We start from the raw sequence: 12593 nt of genomic DNA, 5'->3' as shown, positions 1-12593 counted from the left end.
ATCCAAATGGAAGCAGCTCATCTACTTTGTACAGACTATTTTTGGCTTTTAACAGTGTGCAGCAGCATTCCTCGTGTGGACACTGCTATATCATAGTAATAGCAAATGTCCACCCTGTGTGCTTCTCAGACGCCTCTCTCGTGTTATACAGCTTTGGCGCAAATGGCAAAATGTCCAATTCAGGCATTAAACCTACCTAAGACTTCAGTTTCTCTCGGAATATGTGCAACTCCTGATTGAGTTTAAAAGGCTGCAGGTAACACACACACACACACACACACATACACTGATCAATAAAAGGGACTCCAGTTGAGCGTGCCGATAGAGATAAGAGTCTGACAAGTGCTGGACGACAACCACACCGTCTCCACCAGGCTGTAATGGAGAAATCCTAGAGCGAAGCCACATCCTACATCTGTGAGGTGGTGGCGGCCCAGCATCACGCGGGACATGCCCACCAGGAAGGCCCACAGCACCAGCAGAATGCGCAGAGGAACCGCGAGCACCAAGTGCGCCAGCAAGAACTTGGACACCATGACTGCTCGGCTAGCGTGGGCTGCTGGGAAGGAGTAGACGTCCATGGCCAGGTAGTCCAGAAAGCTGGGGGACATCTCCCAGGGCCCTTTGCGCTTCACCAGCTTCTGCATGCCCGCCACAGTCATCACGTCCAACAAGAGAGCTGCAAGTGGAAGAAGAGGTTTTACTGCAAAAACAGCCTGTCACAAGATTTACATACAGTATTTACACCTAGTAAACTTACACGCAGTTTAGCCCCACCTGTTCACACTTATGGTGTAAGGAGTATTTCAGCCTGAACTGCTTTTTGATTATGGGACTATAACACGAGGCAGAGACTGTTTACCGTGCCTCTAAACAGTTTGTGAATCCTTTACAATTGTGTGTATTTCTGCATAAATAAGACCTGAAAACAAGACAAAGAGAACCCAATTACACCAAGGACTTGAAACATGTACTTTTTTTTACATTTATTGATTGAGAAACATCATGTAATATATGTTAAATATCTTTGTTGGAAAAAAGTATGTGGACCCTTGTTTTGTAGTAGCTGGTGTGAACAATAACTTCAACCACGTGTTTCCAGTAATTGGTGATCAATCCGGCAGAATGGACTGAAAGAATTTTGTCCAGTTCCTCCTTAACTGCCTTTTTTTATGTCCTTCCACAACATCTCTATTTGGTTATGCTCTGGACTTTGACTTTCCATTCCAAAATGTTGCATTTCTCCTGCTTTAAAACCTCTTGAACCCAAATTATTCACCTATTATTCAGTCATTACCTAACGAGGAAATTATGAATTTCTTATTAATTATATGAAAACTTTTTATATTTTGGATCAGTCTATCCACAGAACATTCATCAAGCTGCACTGTCCGTATATTGTGCCTTACAGACACAAAAACAGCCTGTTTGGTTCTAAAGTTTAAAAAGAAGCTGGAAAATAGTGCACAGTAAATATTAATTAAGACTGCTTAGCACATAAAGCTGCACAAACATCATACCTGTGGTTTAAGTTAAAGACTATATACTTGGGTATAAGGGTTAGAGAAAAAGCTGTAATAATTTTAGTATGGCTCCTTAAACTATACAAAAGCTCTTCGCACTCACACATCACTTTTACAAAAAAGTGATTCTTCTGCGGCATCACTCCAATGAACCTTCTTTAGCACATTTATTTTAAGGAGTGCAGGAGGGAAGTGCCAAAAGTGTACTGTGAGCAAAATCAACCTGCTTAAAACTCGATACACCTTTGACTGGAAATCTTGATAGAAAACAACTAAAAAGAGCAAGAGAGATTCACAAGAATCTGTGAGTTAGATACAACCAACTGAATCCCTCCTGTATTCCCTTAGCCACTGACCTACAAACCTAACAGCATCCTCACCGCCAGAATAAAACCCTTTCAGTGAGCGTAGTTTAGGAACACACCTGAACATCGACCAACGGAGCCACCCTTGCTCCGGACTACTGATGACGATCCACAGTGATACTTAGATACTGGCCATTTTTAAGAATGGAATATTTAGCATGTTCATATCTGCCAATGTAGATACCTTAAGTCTTAATCCTATTCATAAATGTAGAAACTGGGACGTCATTCCTCTGGATCAACCTCATAGAGAAAGGGTTATGAATGCATGAATAAAATGCAGATATTTATTGGTAGTTTCATGAACATAAACGTCTAGATAGTTGTCTGTGTTTTGTAATGTATTTTTTTCACGTCTAATCCCAACAAATGATATTTCATTTATTAAAGCTGTTGCAAAAAATGACAGCTTTGGACAGTTTATGTAAAAATGTAAATGTAAAATGTATCGCTGATCTCTTTTGAGCATCTCTCTTTTCCATCCTTCACTGAAATCACTGAAATGACCATAACTAGACCAGATCTGGCTGATTTCTATCAGTATGTGTGATTTATCGCTCTTATACTATTTTATAAGTTGTAAGCTCACTGTAAGCTCTCGCAATACTTACATATATAGACATAACCTCAATATTCATATCATATCATATTATAGTCTCAGTATTGCTTACTGTGAATAAAAAACTGACATGTTAAAAGCAACGTTATGTAAAAATTATATCCTCAAATAGCAGCTTAAGAATCATGTAGATGCTCCAATGAGAATAGCGTCTCAGTCATTGCTACTCTGGGCCGAAACGCTGCTACTACACTATGTAACTTTGGTGGAGCTTCACAAAACCTCTGGTTAGAACTGCGTAATGCCGCATAACCAGAGTAACCACCTTAGTCCACATGCTTCCTTCCTTTCCACTTGTCAACATATGCACGTGTACAGCTGGTCTTGAAGGGCAGATCATTATTTTTAAGTGCAGTTTGTATTTACACAGTAGTGTATAAGAGATTTACACTCCAAATCAGCAAAAATGATGACCAATTATTTCCAATAATGTTGCTTTAAAATGTTCTGGAAATGTAAAATATTTTTCCAAGCAACATTCAGTGTTCAGATCATGTGTGTATATCTTTGTTTAATGATTTGCTGTACTATTGTTTGGTGTCAAGCATTGTAATACACTGTATCACTGTATCAGTGTCAAAATAACCCTAGTAGCCTACTGTTACACCCCTACTGCTGGATACCACACTCTTCAAAATAAGGGTGCTTCAATGTTAGAAGAACCTGGTTTGTAATAGAGATCAACAAACACACAACAAAGTTCTTCAGACCTTCAAGATGTTCTTCACATTCATCGCTCGAAGAACCTTTTATAGCACCTTTATTTTTAAGCGCGCGCACGCTGAATTAACTCCCACAGAGCTGAATTAACACCTAACTGCCCTTTTAGGTCCATCGTGACCCAAATAAAGACCCCCAAAAGTGGTAAAACTCACCCAACAACAAGTTGACGAGGACCTCCTGTCCTGCAAGCGTGTTGCTCCTCGTGAGGCACAGGATGGTGCCGATGATCCACGGGATGCCGTGGCCGGTGAGCGCGAGCAGCTTGACCATGGAGCGCATGCTGCCCCACGCCGACGTGGGGTGCGCGCACACTCCGAGCCTCTTGGACATGCAGATGTCTATGGCCAGCAGGGAGTTCATGGCAATGCCCTTGAAGGACGGGTTGAGCTGCATGCAGTCCTCCTCCGGGAACTCCCGCCGCTCCCTGCCGTTCTCTCCCGCGTCCAGCTGCGCGCTCTCGCCGCCCTGGCTCGCGTGCTGCTGCTGCTGCGCTTTGTACGACGGCCTGCGCGCACCAGCGCGAGCCTCGGCGCCCGTGCTCCGCGCAGGCTGGTGGTGCAGGGACATGAACTCCGGCCTGTTCAGCGCGTTCTTCGCCCTGGATCGACTCTGGCTCGTGGGCATTTTGCTTTCCTAATGCGCGCGGTCCTCTGTCCTCTGAATTTACTGTCCTCCCTCTTGTTTCTTGGCGCAGGATGGAGATAAACGCTCCCCCGTGCCCATGCCCAGGTCACGTATTGCCCTGTTGTAACTCTGTTGCGGGTTCTATTCCAGCTCGAGCCTATAAATAGACCTAGACACGAGAACCGACTGGCTGTAAGAAACGCGTCCACGTGGCTCTGTAACACTGAGCTGGCAGCCAGACAGGGTTCTTTTTTTCATTGCTTAGTGACATACATTATCGCCGTCCTCTGCTTTGCCACCGAAAATGGCTAAAAGCTCACAAACCATTTATATATCCAGTGCCATGCAAAAGTTTGTGCACCCCTGTTCAGAAATGTGTTTTCATGAATTGCTAAGCGCGAAAAATGACCTGATTTTAAGATCAGTGCAATGAACTTTCCATCTGTAGCAGTGGACACACACACACACACACACACACACACAGACACACACACACACACATATACTCCTTGACCAAGCCGTGCAACTCAGCCAATGGGAGCCCAGGATCCGAGTAAATGGCTGCCCACTCATCCAGCCTTTACCTGCGTCAGACCAGCTGCCACCCACCAGACTGACCAGACTGACTGACACCAGGCTCCCCTGCCACCGGTGTCAGACTTGCTGCCACCCTCCTGCCACTGCTACCTGCCTACCTGACCTTGTTCAAATTTACATGGCATCTTAACTGTCATCTGCCACTATTATTATTATTATTATTATTATTATTATTATTATTATTACCCCCATTAATCATCATTACTCTCATTACTCTTACCATCACTACTATGGTTATATTAGTTATACTATATTGTGCTTATTATGTTATGATATTATGATCATTTTGCACACCTGCAGCAGTAGAACAGTCTTATGCGATGGTTTGGAGGAGGATGGGTCCCCCTTGTGAGTCCTGGTTCCTCCCAAGGTTTCTTCCTCCAGCTCTGAAGGAGTTTTTCCTGGCCACTGTGACATTGTGACAATGCCACTTATAAAAAGCACTATACAAATTAATAAGATTTTATTTGATAAAATATTAGCAAGAACTGGATTTTAACACAAACCATCTCTAATCTCTAAAGCCCTTAGCAGGTACCCATTATCAGCCAAAATTCTGCACATATAGTGGCAATGAACGCTGCACAATGTAAAGGACATTGTCGTGAGAAGAACACTTGAAGAACATTCATTTTAGACCATACAGACCCAATTTCGCCTCGAAACTACGTTTCCCAGAATGCAGCACGGCCCCAGGAGGGGAAGTCTAATTCTAAGCCGCTTGGAGAGAAAAAATAAAACCCAGCAGCTGAAGTATTGCATTACACGCCTATAATAGGACGGGGGCGAGCCAAAGTACCACGACTTGTCACGGATTTAAAATCTCTCAGACATGAAGAGAAAGGAGGAGAATAAAGTAGGCTCTTCAGTGTCACTCCAGAAACTGCCACCTTCTCTTGTGCCAGAAGACATAACGGAGAGCTGGAGCGCGGAGTGAAGTGAATGCATGTAGGCTTCAGTCTGCAGCGTGATTCTGTGCTTATCATCTCCGTGTTTATGGAGCTGGACAGCAGGCGAGTTCAGCTCCTTGTTTCTTGTGACTAGAGCATACTGCTGCTGCTGCTGCTGCCTGTGGTGGTAATAGGAGGTTGTTGGTGTAACTGGGCGACGTTATGCCTTACTACTGGAGTCTCAGTAACAGGTGTTACTGGGATATTTGCATGCATATGATATTTTATGCATTAGATGCCCAGATGAGCTGACACTGCCTTTTCTGCTCTGACTTTTTACTTACTTTTAGCATTATCACTGTATTTTAGAATTTAGAATTGAGTCTTTCTCCAGGCTTGTTTTATTGATCTTTGGGAAGGTCATTGGAACTTATTCTTGCTAGTGTAAATAGGGACGTTTTCTAACCATGGAGTTACCAAACAGCAACAGAAGCATCTTTTTTACAGTCATGATCCACTGAATTGTGGACAGCCTACCTCAAAAACTGTTGGTCTTATCCCAGGCTCCTGGTACAGGATTATAAACACCTGCAACATTTGGTGAACATCAAAGATTACTCTTCTGAACCAAAGATGTGTTTTTCTGACACTCTGAATGTCACCTCATTTGGAGACTAATGGGTGCTCATCGTCATGGGGTGCGTCCAGAGTGTGCGACCGAAGCCCAATTTCTATGAGAACCTCACAGTCCTTGAACTGAATACCTCAATTGACTCTAACCCCACTGTCATCGACGAGTCCTCCAATGTGGTACTGCGATATCGCACACCCTACTTTAGAGCTTCCGCACAGGTGCAGGTGCCACCGGTGGTCTGCAAGGAGATCTGGACCGTGGGTTGGATCCAGGCTTGCAACCAAATGGATTTCTTTAATTACTATGGAGAGGAAGGAATGTGAGTATTAAAAGTGACACTGGTGTGATAATCAACTGCTGATCCAAAACAGGTTGTTGTAACACCCTTATTACAGAGTCCATAATGCATATATTACGTAGACTATATGGTAACACCTGTATTACTGAATACTGTAACACCAATATTACTGAATGTGGTAACACCTCTATTACTGTAGGCTATGTAACACCACTATTATTGATAACCGTAACATTTCTGTTAGTGAATACCATAACATCTTTAACTGTAAGCAATATCATAACACCTGTACTGTAGGCAATATGGTAACCTCTCTATTATTGATTACCTTAACACCTCTATTACTGAATATCATAATAACTCTATTACTGAGTATTGTAACACCTCTGTTACTGTAGGCTGTGTCGTAACACCTCTGTTACTATAGGCTATATGGTAACATTTGTAATACTGATTACTGTAACACTTCTGTTACTGAGTACGGTAACACCTTCATTACTGAATATTGTAACACCTCTATTTCTGTAGGTTATATGGTAACATCTCCATTACTGATTACCATAACTCTATTACTCAATATCATTACATCTCAATTATTGTAGACTGCAGAGTAACACTGCTAAAATTATTACCATAACACTTTCATTGCTGAATACTGTATTACCTCTACTACGTGGGCTATATAGTAACACCTCTATTACTGTAGGCTATGTAGTAACACCACTTATTGATTACCCCAACAAAATTCTATCTATTCTATCTATTACTGTGGGCATTATAATAACACATTGAATACTGTAACTATTATTATTATTATTATTACTATTATTATTAATATACAGTTGTTTTGTGACAGTATGCTTATTGTTACACCCTAGCAAATGAAGACCCATTTGGATTTACTGAATTACTGTATCTCACTGAAAAAAATGTTCTTCATTACACATTAGAAAGGAGATTTCAGTGTGTGTATGAAAGGAGATTTCTCAGATCTCTTCAAGTTAAATATTAAAAGTGTTTGGCAATACTATTTTACATAAAGAAAGCTCTCTCTCCAGTGGCATTTCATGAAGGGTATAGCTTCTAGGGACTTTCACAAGACTGGTTACTCAGGATGTTAGTGATGTTTATGCTCCAATTTCCTGGGATTGTTGCCTTAATGGCAGAGAAGTCGAGCACACCCCAAGTAGAACAAAAAAGTATGTCTTTTCTAGACATCAGTGCTGAGGGAAATATCCCTGTTTTTGTTTCAGCCAAATGTGTTCATTCATCTTTTCCTTCATTATCAGATTAGCTTTCACAATAGATAACCTTTGTCCAAGAAGTACAGTTTGTGTATTTATACAAGGAGAGTCTATTTATAAACAATGCATTTATCATATGTTAAAAGCCATCATATATGTTTGTATTTGATTAGTTAACTCTTAGACGCCAGCCACTTCATGTTACTTACCACAAGTGGTATTTATAGAGTATGGGAAGCTATTCAACGCAAAAAGAAGCTTAAGGACAGTCCATGGGGGAAATGAGTCCTTTAAGAAGAATGTTTCAAATTGTTTCCCTCTAGAGGTTCCACTTATCTAAGTAAACTTTGCCTCTGTAGATCAAGCTGGGAGCTGCCTGAGCTGAGAGACGGACACATTCAAGCCATCAGTGACTCAGACGGGGTGAACTATCCCTGGTATGGCTGCACCACTGAGATGTATACTATCGTGGGGCCGACCAAGAGGAGCACCACCCTCACCGTTAGCATGAACGACAACTTCAGCCCCAGTGTGACCTGGAGTGTCCCCACGGGAACCACCAGCAGCCCACCGTGCCTCAGCTCCATCCGGAGGGACCAGCGCTTTACCACCTGGCTGGTGGCTGTGAACGAGGCTACGGCTGAGATGGTGCTGCTCAGGACCATCCGCTGGAGGATGCAGCTGGCTATCGAGGTGGACCCGGAGAAGCCTCTGGGCCAGAGAGCCCGTCTGCTGGAGCCTCTGGCTCAGGAGCAGCCAGAGATCCTGTCCAAGAACGAGCTTGTTCCACCCAATGCCTTGGTAAAGCCTAATGCCAATGATGCTCAGGTGCTAATTTGGAGGCCTAAGAAAGGGGAGCCTGTTGTGGTCATCCCCTCCAAATACTGACCCAGACGGTTGTAGAAATGTACAGAGAAGACCATACACTGAATGAGATAGCACTTGAATATTTTAGAATCAAACAGTCATTAAACGAGACGTTGGTTTACACTGTAACTCTATACGTTTAGGTTTTAAACACTGTAACACTTTTTAAACAGGGTTTAATTGAGTTGTTCACCTTATTGGAGAAGGAAATGGGGAAAGCTTGACTTGACTGTCAAATCAAATAAACATCAGTGATAAAATATAATTCAATAATTATAAAAATATGTACAGTTTACACAGCCTTTAACACTGGTGTTTATTTGATGTTTATTAAAAATAGTTTTTAAACAGAGGTCAGCACAAAAAACACTGTAGGTCAGATTAATGAAACCCAGTAGTAACTAGACTATGCCATGCAAAACAGTAATGAAGCCCTATTTACTAAAGTTTCTGCGGTGGTGATCACCGATCCACTCCCTCCTTACCACTGCAGCATTTTTACATGTACTTGGTTAAAGCCAGTAAAAATCAAGATGTTAATAAGCTAATGAATATTATTGACCACCACTTAGTGCCTGATTGGGTGCCATAAAGAAATCAAGAAACTAAAACTATACCTACAATTATGAAGAAAAAGGTAGAAGTGGCCCATGTGTATCAAAATAGCGATAACTTTTATCCACAGTCAAAGCTTTGTGTTTATGTATCTGTATTTTGCTGGGGTTTTTTACCTTTATGGCTCAGGCATGTTCAAAGCCATTGGTAAATACTGTGGAATCCTTCCCAAGTGGGACGCCTTTCTCTTCTTCTGTTCCTGCAGCTGCTGCCACAGTGTTTGTCATTATTCTTGATTCAAAAAGATGAACAGTTGCCTTGTAAATGTTGGTTAAGAGTTGATTACGTTCATAATTAGGTCATTATTTGCATGTGCTACCAAACTAGGGTTGCAACGATATTAATGTTTTATTAGATTTTAATGGCATTAGATTTACTGTCTGTCATAAGTATGAGATAATCATCAAATATCACGGTTTTACGATTTCACAATATACAGTGTTTCACAATTCTTCCTCTTCTTCTTCTTCTTTTTATTATTATTATTATTAGATGCAATTACCCTTAAAGGAATGAAAACAGAAGTTGTTTTGATTGAACAAATGCTTTGCTAAAGATAAAATATAATAATTTATAATAGACGGACATGCAAAGAATTTGCTGAATAATTAACAAAAAATAAACAACAAAGCTGCACATTTCATTATGGATTCATCTGCTGATTGTTTTCTCTATTAATTGATTGACTGTTCAACTGGTTTTCAAAACTCAGAAAATAGTAAGAATTTGGAGGTAATCGCTATTCAGTTGCATTGTATTTTCCAATACCGGCATTAAGCACATGTACATGGTATGCTAACCATTAATTGTCATACCATGAGGTATACCTAAAACCAGAATACCGCTGCAACCCTAGACCAAGCATTATTGAAAATATTAGTTATTGTCCACACTGATTTGTTTTGCAGGATGGTGTTGAGGTGTTATAAATGGCTAATGACATATGCACATGAGGGAAGGGAATGGGACTGGCATATAAGGCCCAAAAGATAAAACAGAGTGGTAATCCTTATTTATAAATGAACAAATGTGTTAATGTGTACAGTTCGGATTCTTTGCTTTTAACAGGACTGTAAATCTGATCTTAGAAATCTGGCCCAATTTAAGAAGTGTTACACAGTAGTGCTTGACACCTAAAAACTTCAGTTTGAAGTTAGCCATGAAGCAGTATTATGGAGTACTCTCAAACCATCTTCCTTTATTTATGCATTTAATGATTTTATAATATGTGCAGCAAAACCAAGACCTGAAACACGTGTGGCCTTAGATATACCTCACTATGCACTATTTTGCCTTAAGAATGTTTTTTGTATGCATGCAGTTCTGTGCATGCAACACTAGAGTCTCTGGGATGAGAATGAGTAGTGATATTTAGAACTGTGTGTTTAGTTTACACTGGAGTGGTGAAAAAGTATTTGTAATATTTTGATAGGTTTTGTTAGGAGTGGCCTGAAGGTGCTGCCTTTTTTCTTGTATTTGGATGTATGTGGTGATATAAAGCATCTCTGTTTTGATACGCATCTCACATATGTTATTTTTGGTTTCAGTGTAGATTTGCAAGATTTACAGTAACATGTTTTAGGTACTTCACCATCTTCTCGTCAATGTGGAGAGTTGTCATATGGGACAATGCCAATAAAGCCGAATTAGAATTTTTAAAATTCTTATTTTTTGTCTGTTTTCTTACTTTCAACAATGAATGTGTGCAAATATGTTTGTGACCTAAAAGCTACACAAGGTAAAGGTCTGTAGGAGAAAAAGTTGATGCATCTGTCATGTACACGATGGTTCTTGGCTTGCATGTGTTGTTCCAAACCATTAATGTGTCGCTAATGTGTCTCCATGTTTGCTGTTTTTCACTTTTTGGCATAATGTGAATCTGACAGTTGTTCTTTATATTGTCTCTAAACTTCATGATGAATGGACCAATAGAATTGCTCCGAAATGACTTGAAATAACAGCTTTTTACATTGACTTCCTTTGAAAATGCAGGTTTTTCCTTGTCCTGTAAAGTTTTGGAGATATAACGTTTTTTGCACAACATTGACAAGAACCAAGGACATCCAGAAGAACCCTTTATTGGTGTTTAACCTTCACGTTATGTGGAGGTTCTTTGAAATTGAAAAGAAACCATGTATTAAAACCTTCTCTTTAATGTGTGTAGGCTTTTGTCCAGCCTTCTACACCTCAAAAACAGCATTTACAATGTCCACACCCTGTGGAAGATCATGATTACTCCTGTGCTTGTGAATCTGTACTCATGATGATGGTCGCAGTGAGCATCATCTCAATGGGGACTGAGTGACCTGATTCCAAAATACTCACGGCTGCCCCATTTTTTACTCTCAAGAATTCTTTCAAATCAGGTTTGTAGCTGCAGTGGTGTGAGAGAGGGTAAAGAGGGTGTTTGGTCATCTGCATTGTTTTTCCACTGGTCCACAGGGTGTGCTTGTAATCTGAAGATGAAATAAGCATATACGACAACCAGGTCATCATTTGAGAGGGATTGTTGAGAAGGCTTATTGGTCTCTTTCATCCATGCTTCCAGGAAACAGATGTGGACCACCTAGACACTTTCATTCAGACCAGGATGATGTTATGGAGCCGTCTAGGTTCTGAAAAGGATCCACGGAAACATGATTTTTAATAGTCTACTAAAATTATTAAAGTTTTACACAGCATAAAGGTCAGCTAGTGTTTTCAAGTATTTTTAGGTTGAACCAGTGAGGCTTGATATGAGTTATTATGGGAATAAAACATTCAGGGCACGTTACAGAGGGCTTGTTCATAATGATCTTAGATAGACAAAACAAAACAAAAAAAAAATTGAAAACAGTCAAATTATTATTTTTTTCACGTAGCAGCCCATTAATCGTTAAACGTATAGATGCTAAATAGAGCTGATGCTGTAGAACAGAGGTTACTAATAGGCAGACTCCAGACACAGGCCTATAACCGATAAACTATTAAGAACTATTGAATTGGTTGAGGCGTACCTCTTCTGGTCTTTACGGTACAGGTGTAGCGGGCCAGGAAACTCACAGACCAATCGAATGCGTTAATTGAATATTACACGTGACGCCACTCAGCCAATCAGTTCCGAGCATTATGACGCGCGCAGTGGCTCGAGAAAGGTAAAACGCAAACAGGGAAGACGCGGGAATGTCGGAGCGGTTGGGTGAAGAAAGCCAGTCAAAGGGAAGTTCATTCACATGTCAGCTCTACAGAGAGAAACGTAGAGTGGAAAAACCTGAGCTTTAAGTCAGGAAAGGACAGACGGGTACCTTTTTATTCTTGCCACGGTCAGCAGTAAACCAGTATGTCTCATAATGCTCACAGACTGGGGATTATTAAAGGCAGTAGCACCAGTCACGTGGAGCAGCACAACGATAGATACCATTATTAAGCTCCATAACTATTATAAGGTCATTTTTTAAAGGCTTACTTAAATAAAGGAACGTTATTTATCATTCGTCCAGTTTAGTGTGAAATGAAGTGCTAATTAATACTGTTGAAACATACTGAATTGTAATTTTACTTGACATTCCGTTGTTTACCAGCTAGCTAGCTAAATAAAACGCTTATATAACAGCT

The 12593-nt window shown here is 40.7% G+C and overlaps 2 protein-coding genes across 2 annotated transcripts; one reads left to right on the top strand and one right to left on the bottom strand.

The window, feature by feature from the left end:
• Positions 1-290: 290 nt before the first annotated feature.
• Positions 291-3911, bottom strand: plpp7a (phospholipid phosphatase 7a (inactive)). The gene is made up of 2 exons (XM_072664958.1): positions 3383-3911; positions 291-679 (listed from the first exon to the last, which is right to left on the bottom strand). The coding sequence occupies exons 1-2, from the start codon at positions 3852-3854 to the stop codon at positions 291-293; spliced, it is 861 nt and encodes a 286-aa protein (XP_072521059.1). The 5' UTR covers positions 3855-3911.
• Positions 3912-5306: 1395 nt separating this feature from the next.
• On the top strand, positions 5307-10824 carry fam78aa (family with sequence similarity 78 member Aa). The gene is made up of 2 exons (XM_072664636.1): positions 5307-6294; positions 7877-10824. Exons 1-2 carry the CDS (start codon positions 6035-6037, stop codon positions 8403-8405), a joined length of 789 nt encoding a protein of 262 aa, XP_072520737.1. The 5' UTR covers positions 5307-6034; the 3' UTR covers positions 8406-10824.
• The last annotated feature ends 1769 nt before the right edge of the window (positions 10825-12593 follow it).

Source organism: Salminus brasiliensis, chromosome 20 (assembly GCF_030463535.1).
Source record: "Salminus brasiliensis chromosome 20, fSalBra1.hap2, whole genome shotgun sequence".
In the NCBI taxonomy this organism is placed as follows: Eukaryota; Metazoa; Chordata; class Actinopteri; order Characiformes; family Bryconidae; genus Salminus; species Salminus brasiliensis.
The sequence above is the reverse complement of the archived record's forward strand: the minus strand, read 5'-3'. Positions and strand labels throughout refer to the sequence as shown.

Excerpts from the sequence above, each read along its gene's own strand:
- plpp7a (XM_072664958.1), bottom strand. The coding sequence starts at position 3,854 with ATGCCCACGAGCCAGAGTCGATCCAGGGCGAAGAACGCGCTGAACAGG. Across the intron at positions 680-3,382 it reads CCTCGTCAACTTGTTGTTGG|CTCTCTTGTTGGACGTGATG; the intron begins GTGAGTTTTACC and ends TTCCACTTGCAG.
- fam78aa (XM_072664636.1), top strand. The coding sequence starts at position 6,035 with ATGGGGTGCGTCCAGAGTGTGCGACCGAAGCCCAATTTCTATGAGAAC. Across the intron at positions 6,295-7,876 it reads TACTATGGAGAGGAAGGAAT|ATCAAGCTGGGAGCTGCCTG; the intron begins GTGAGTATTAAA and ends TTGCCTCTGTAG.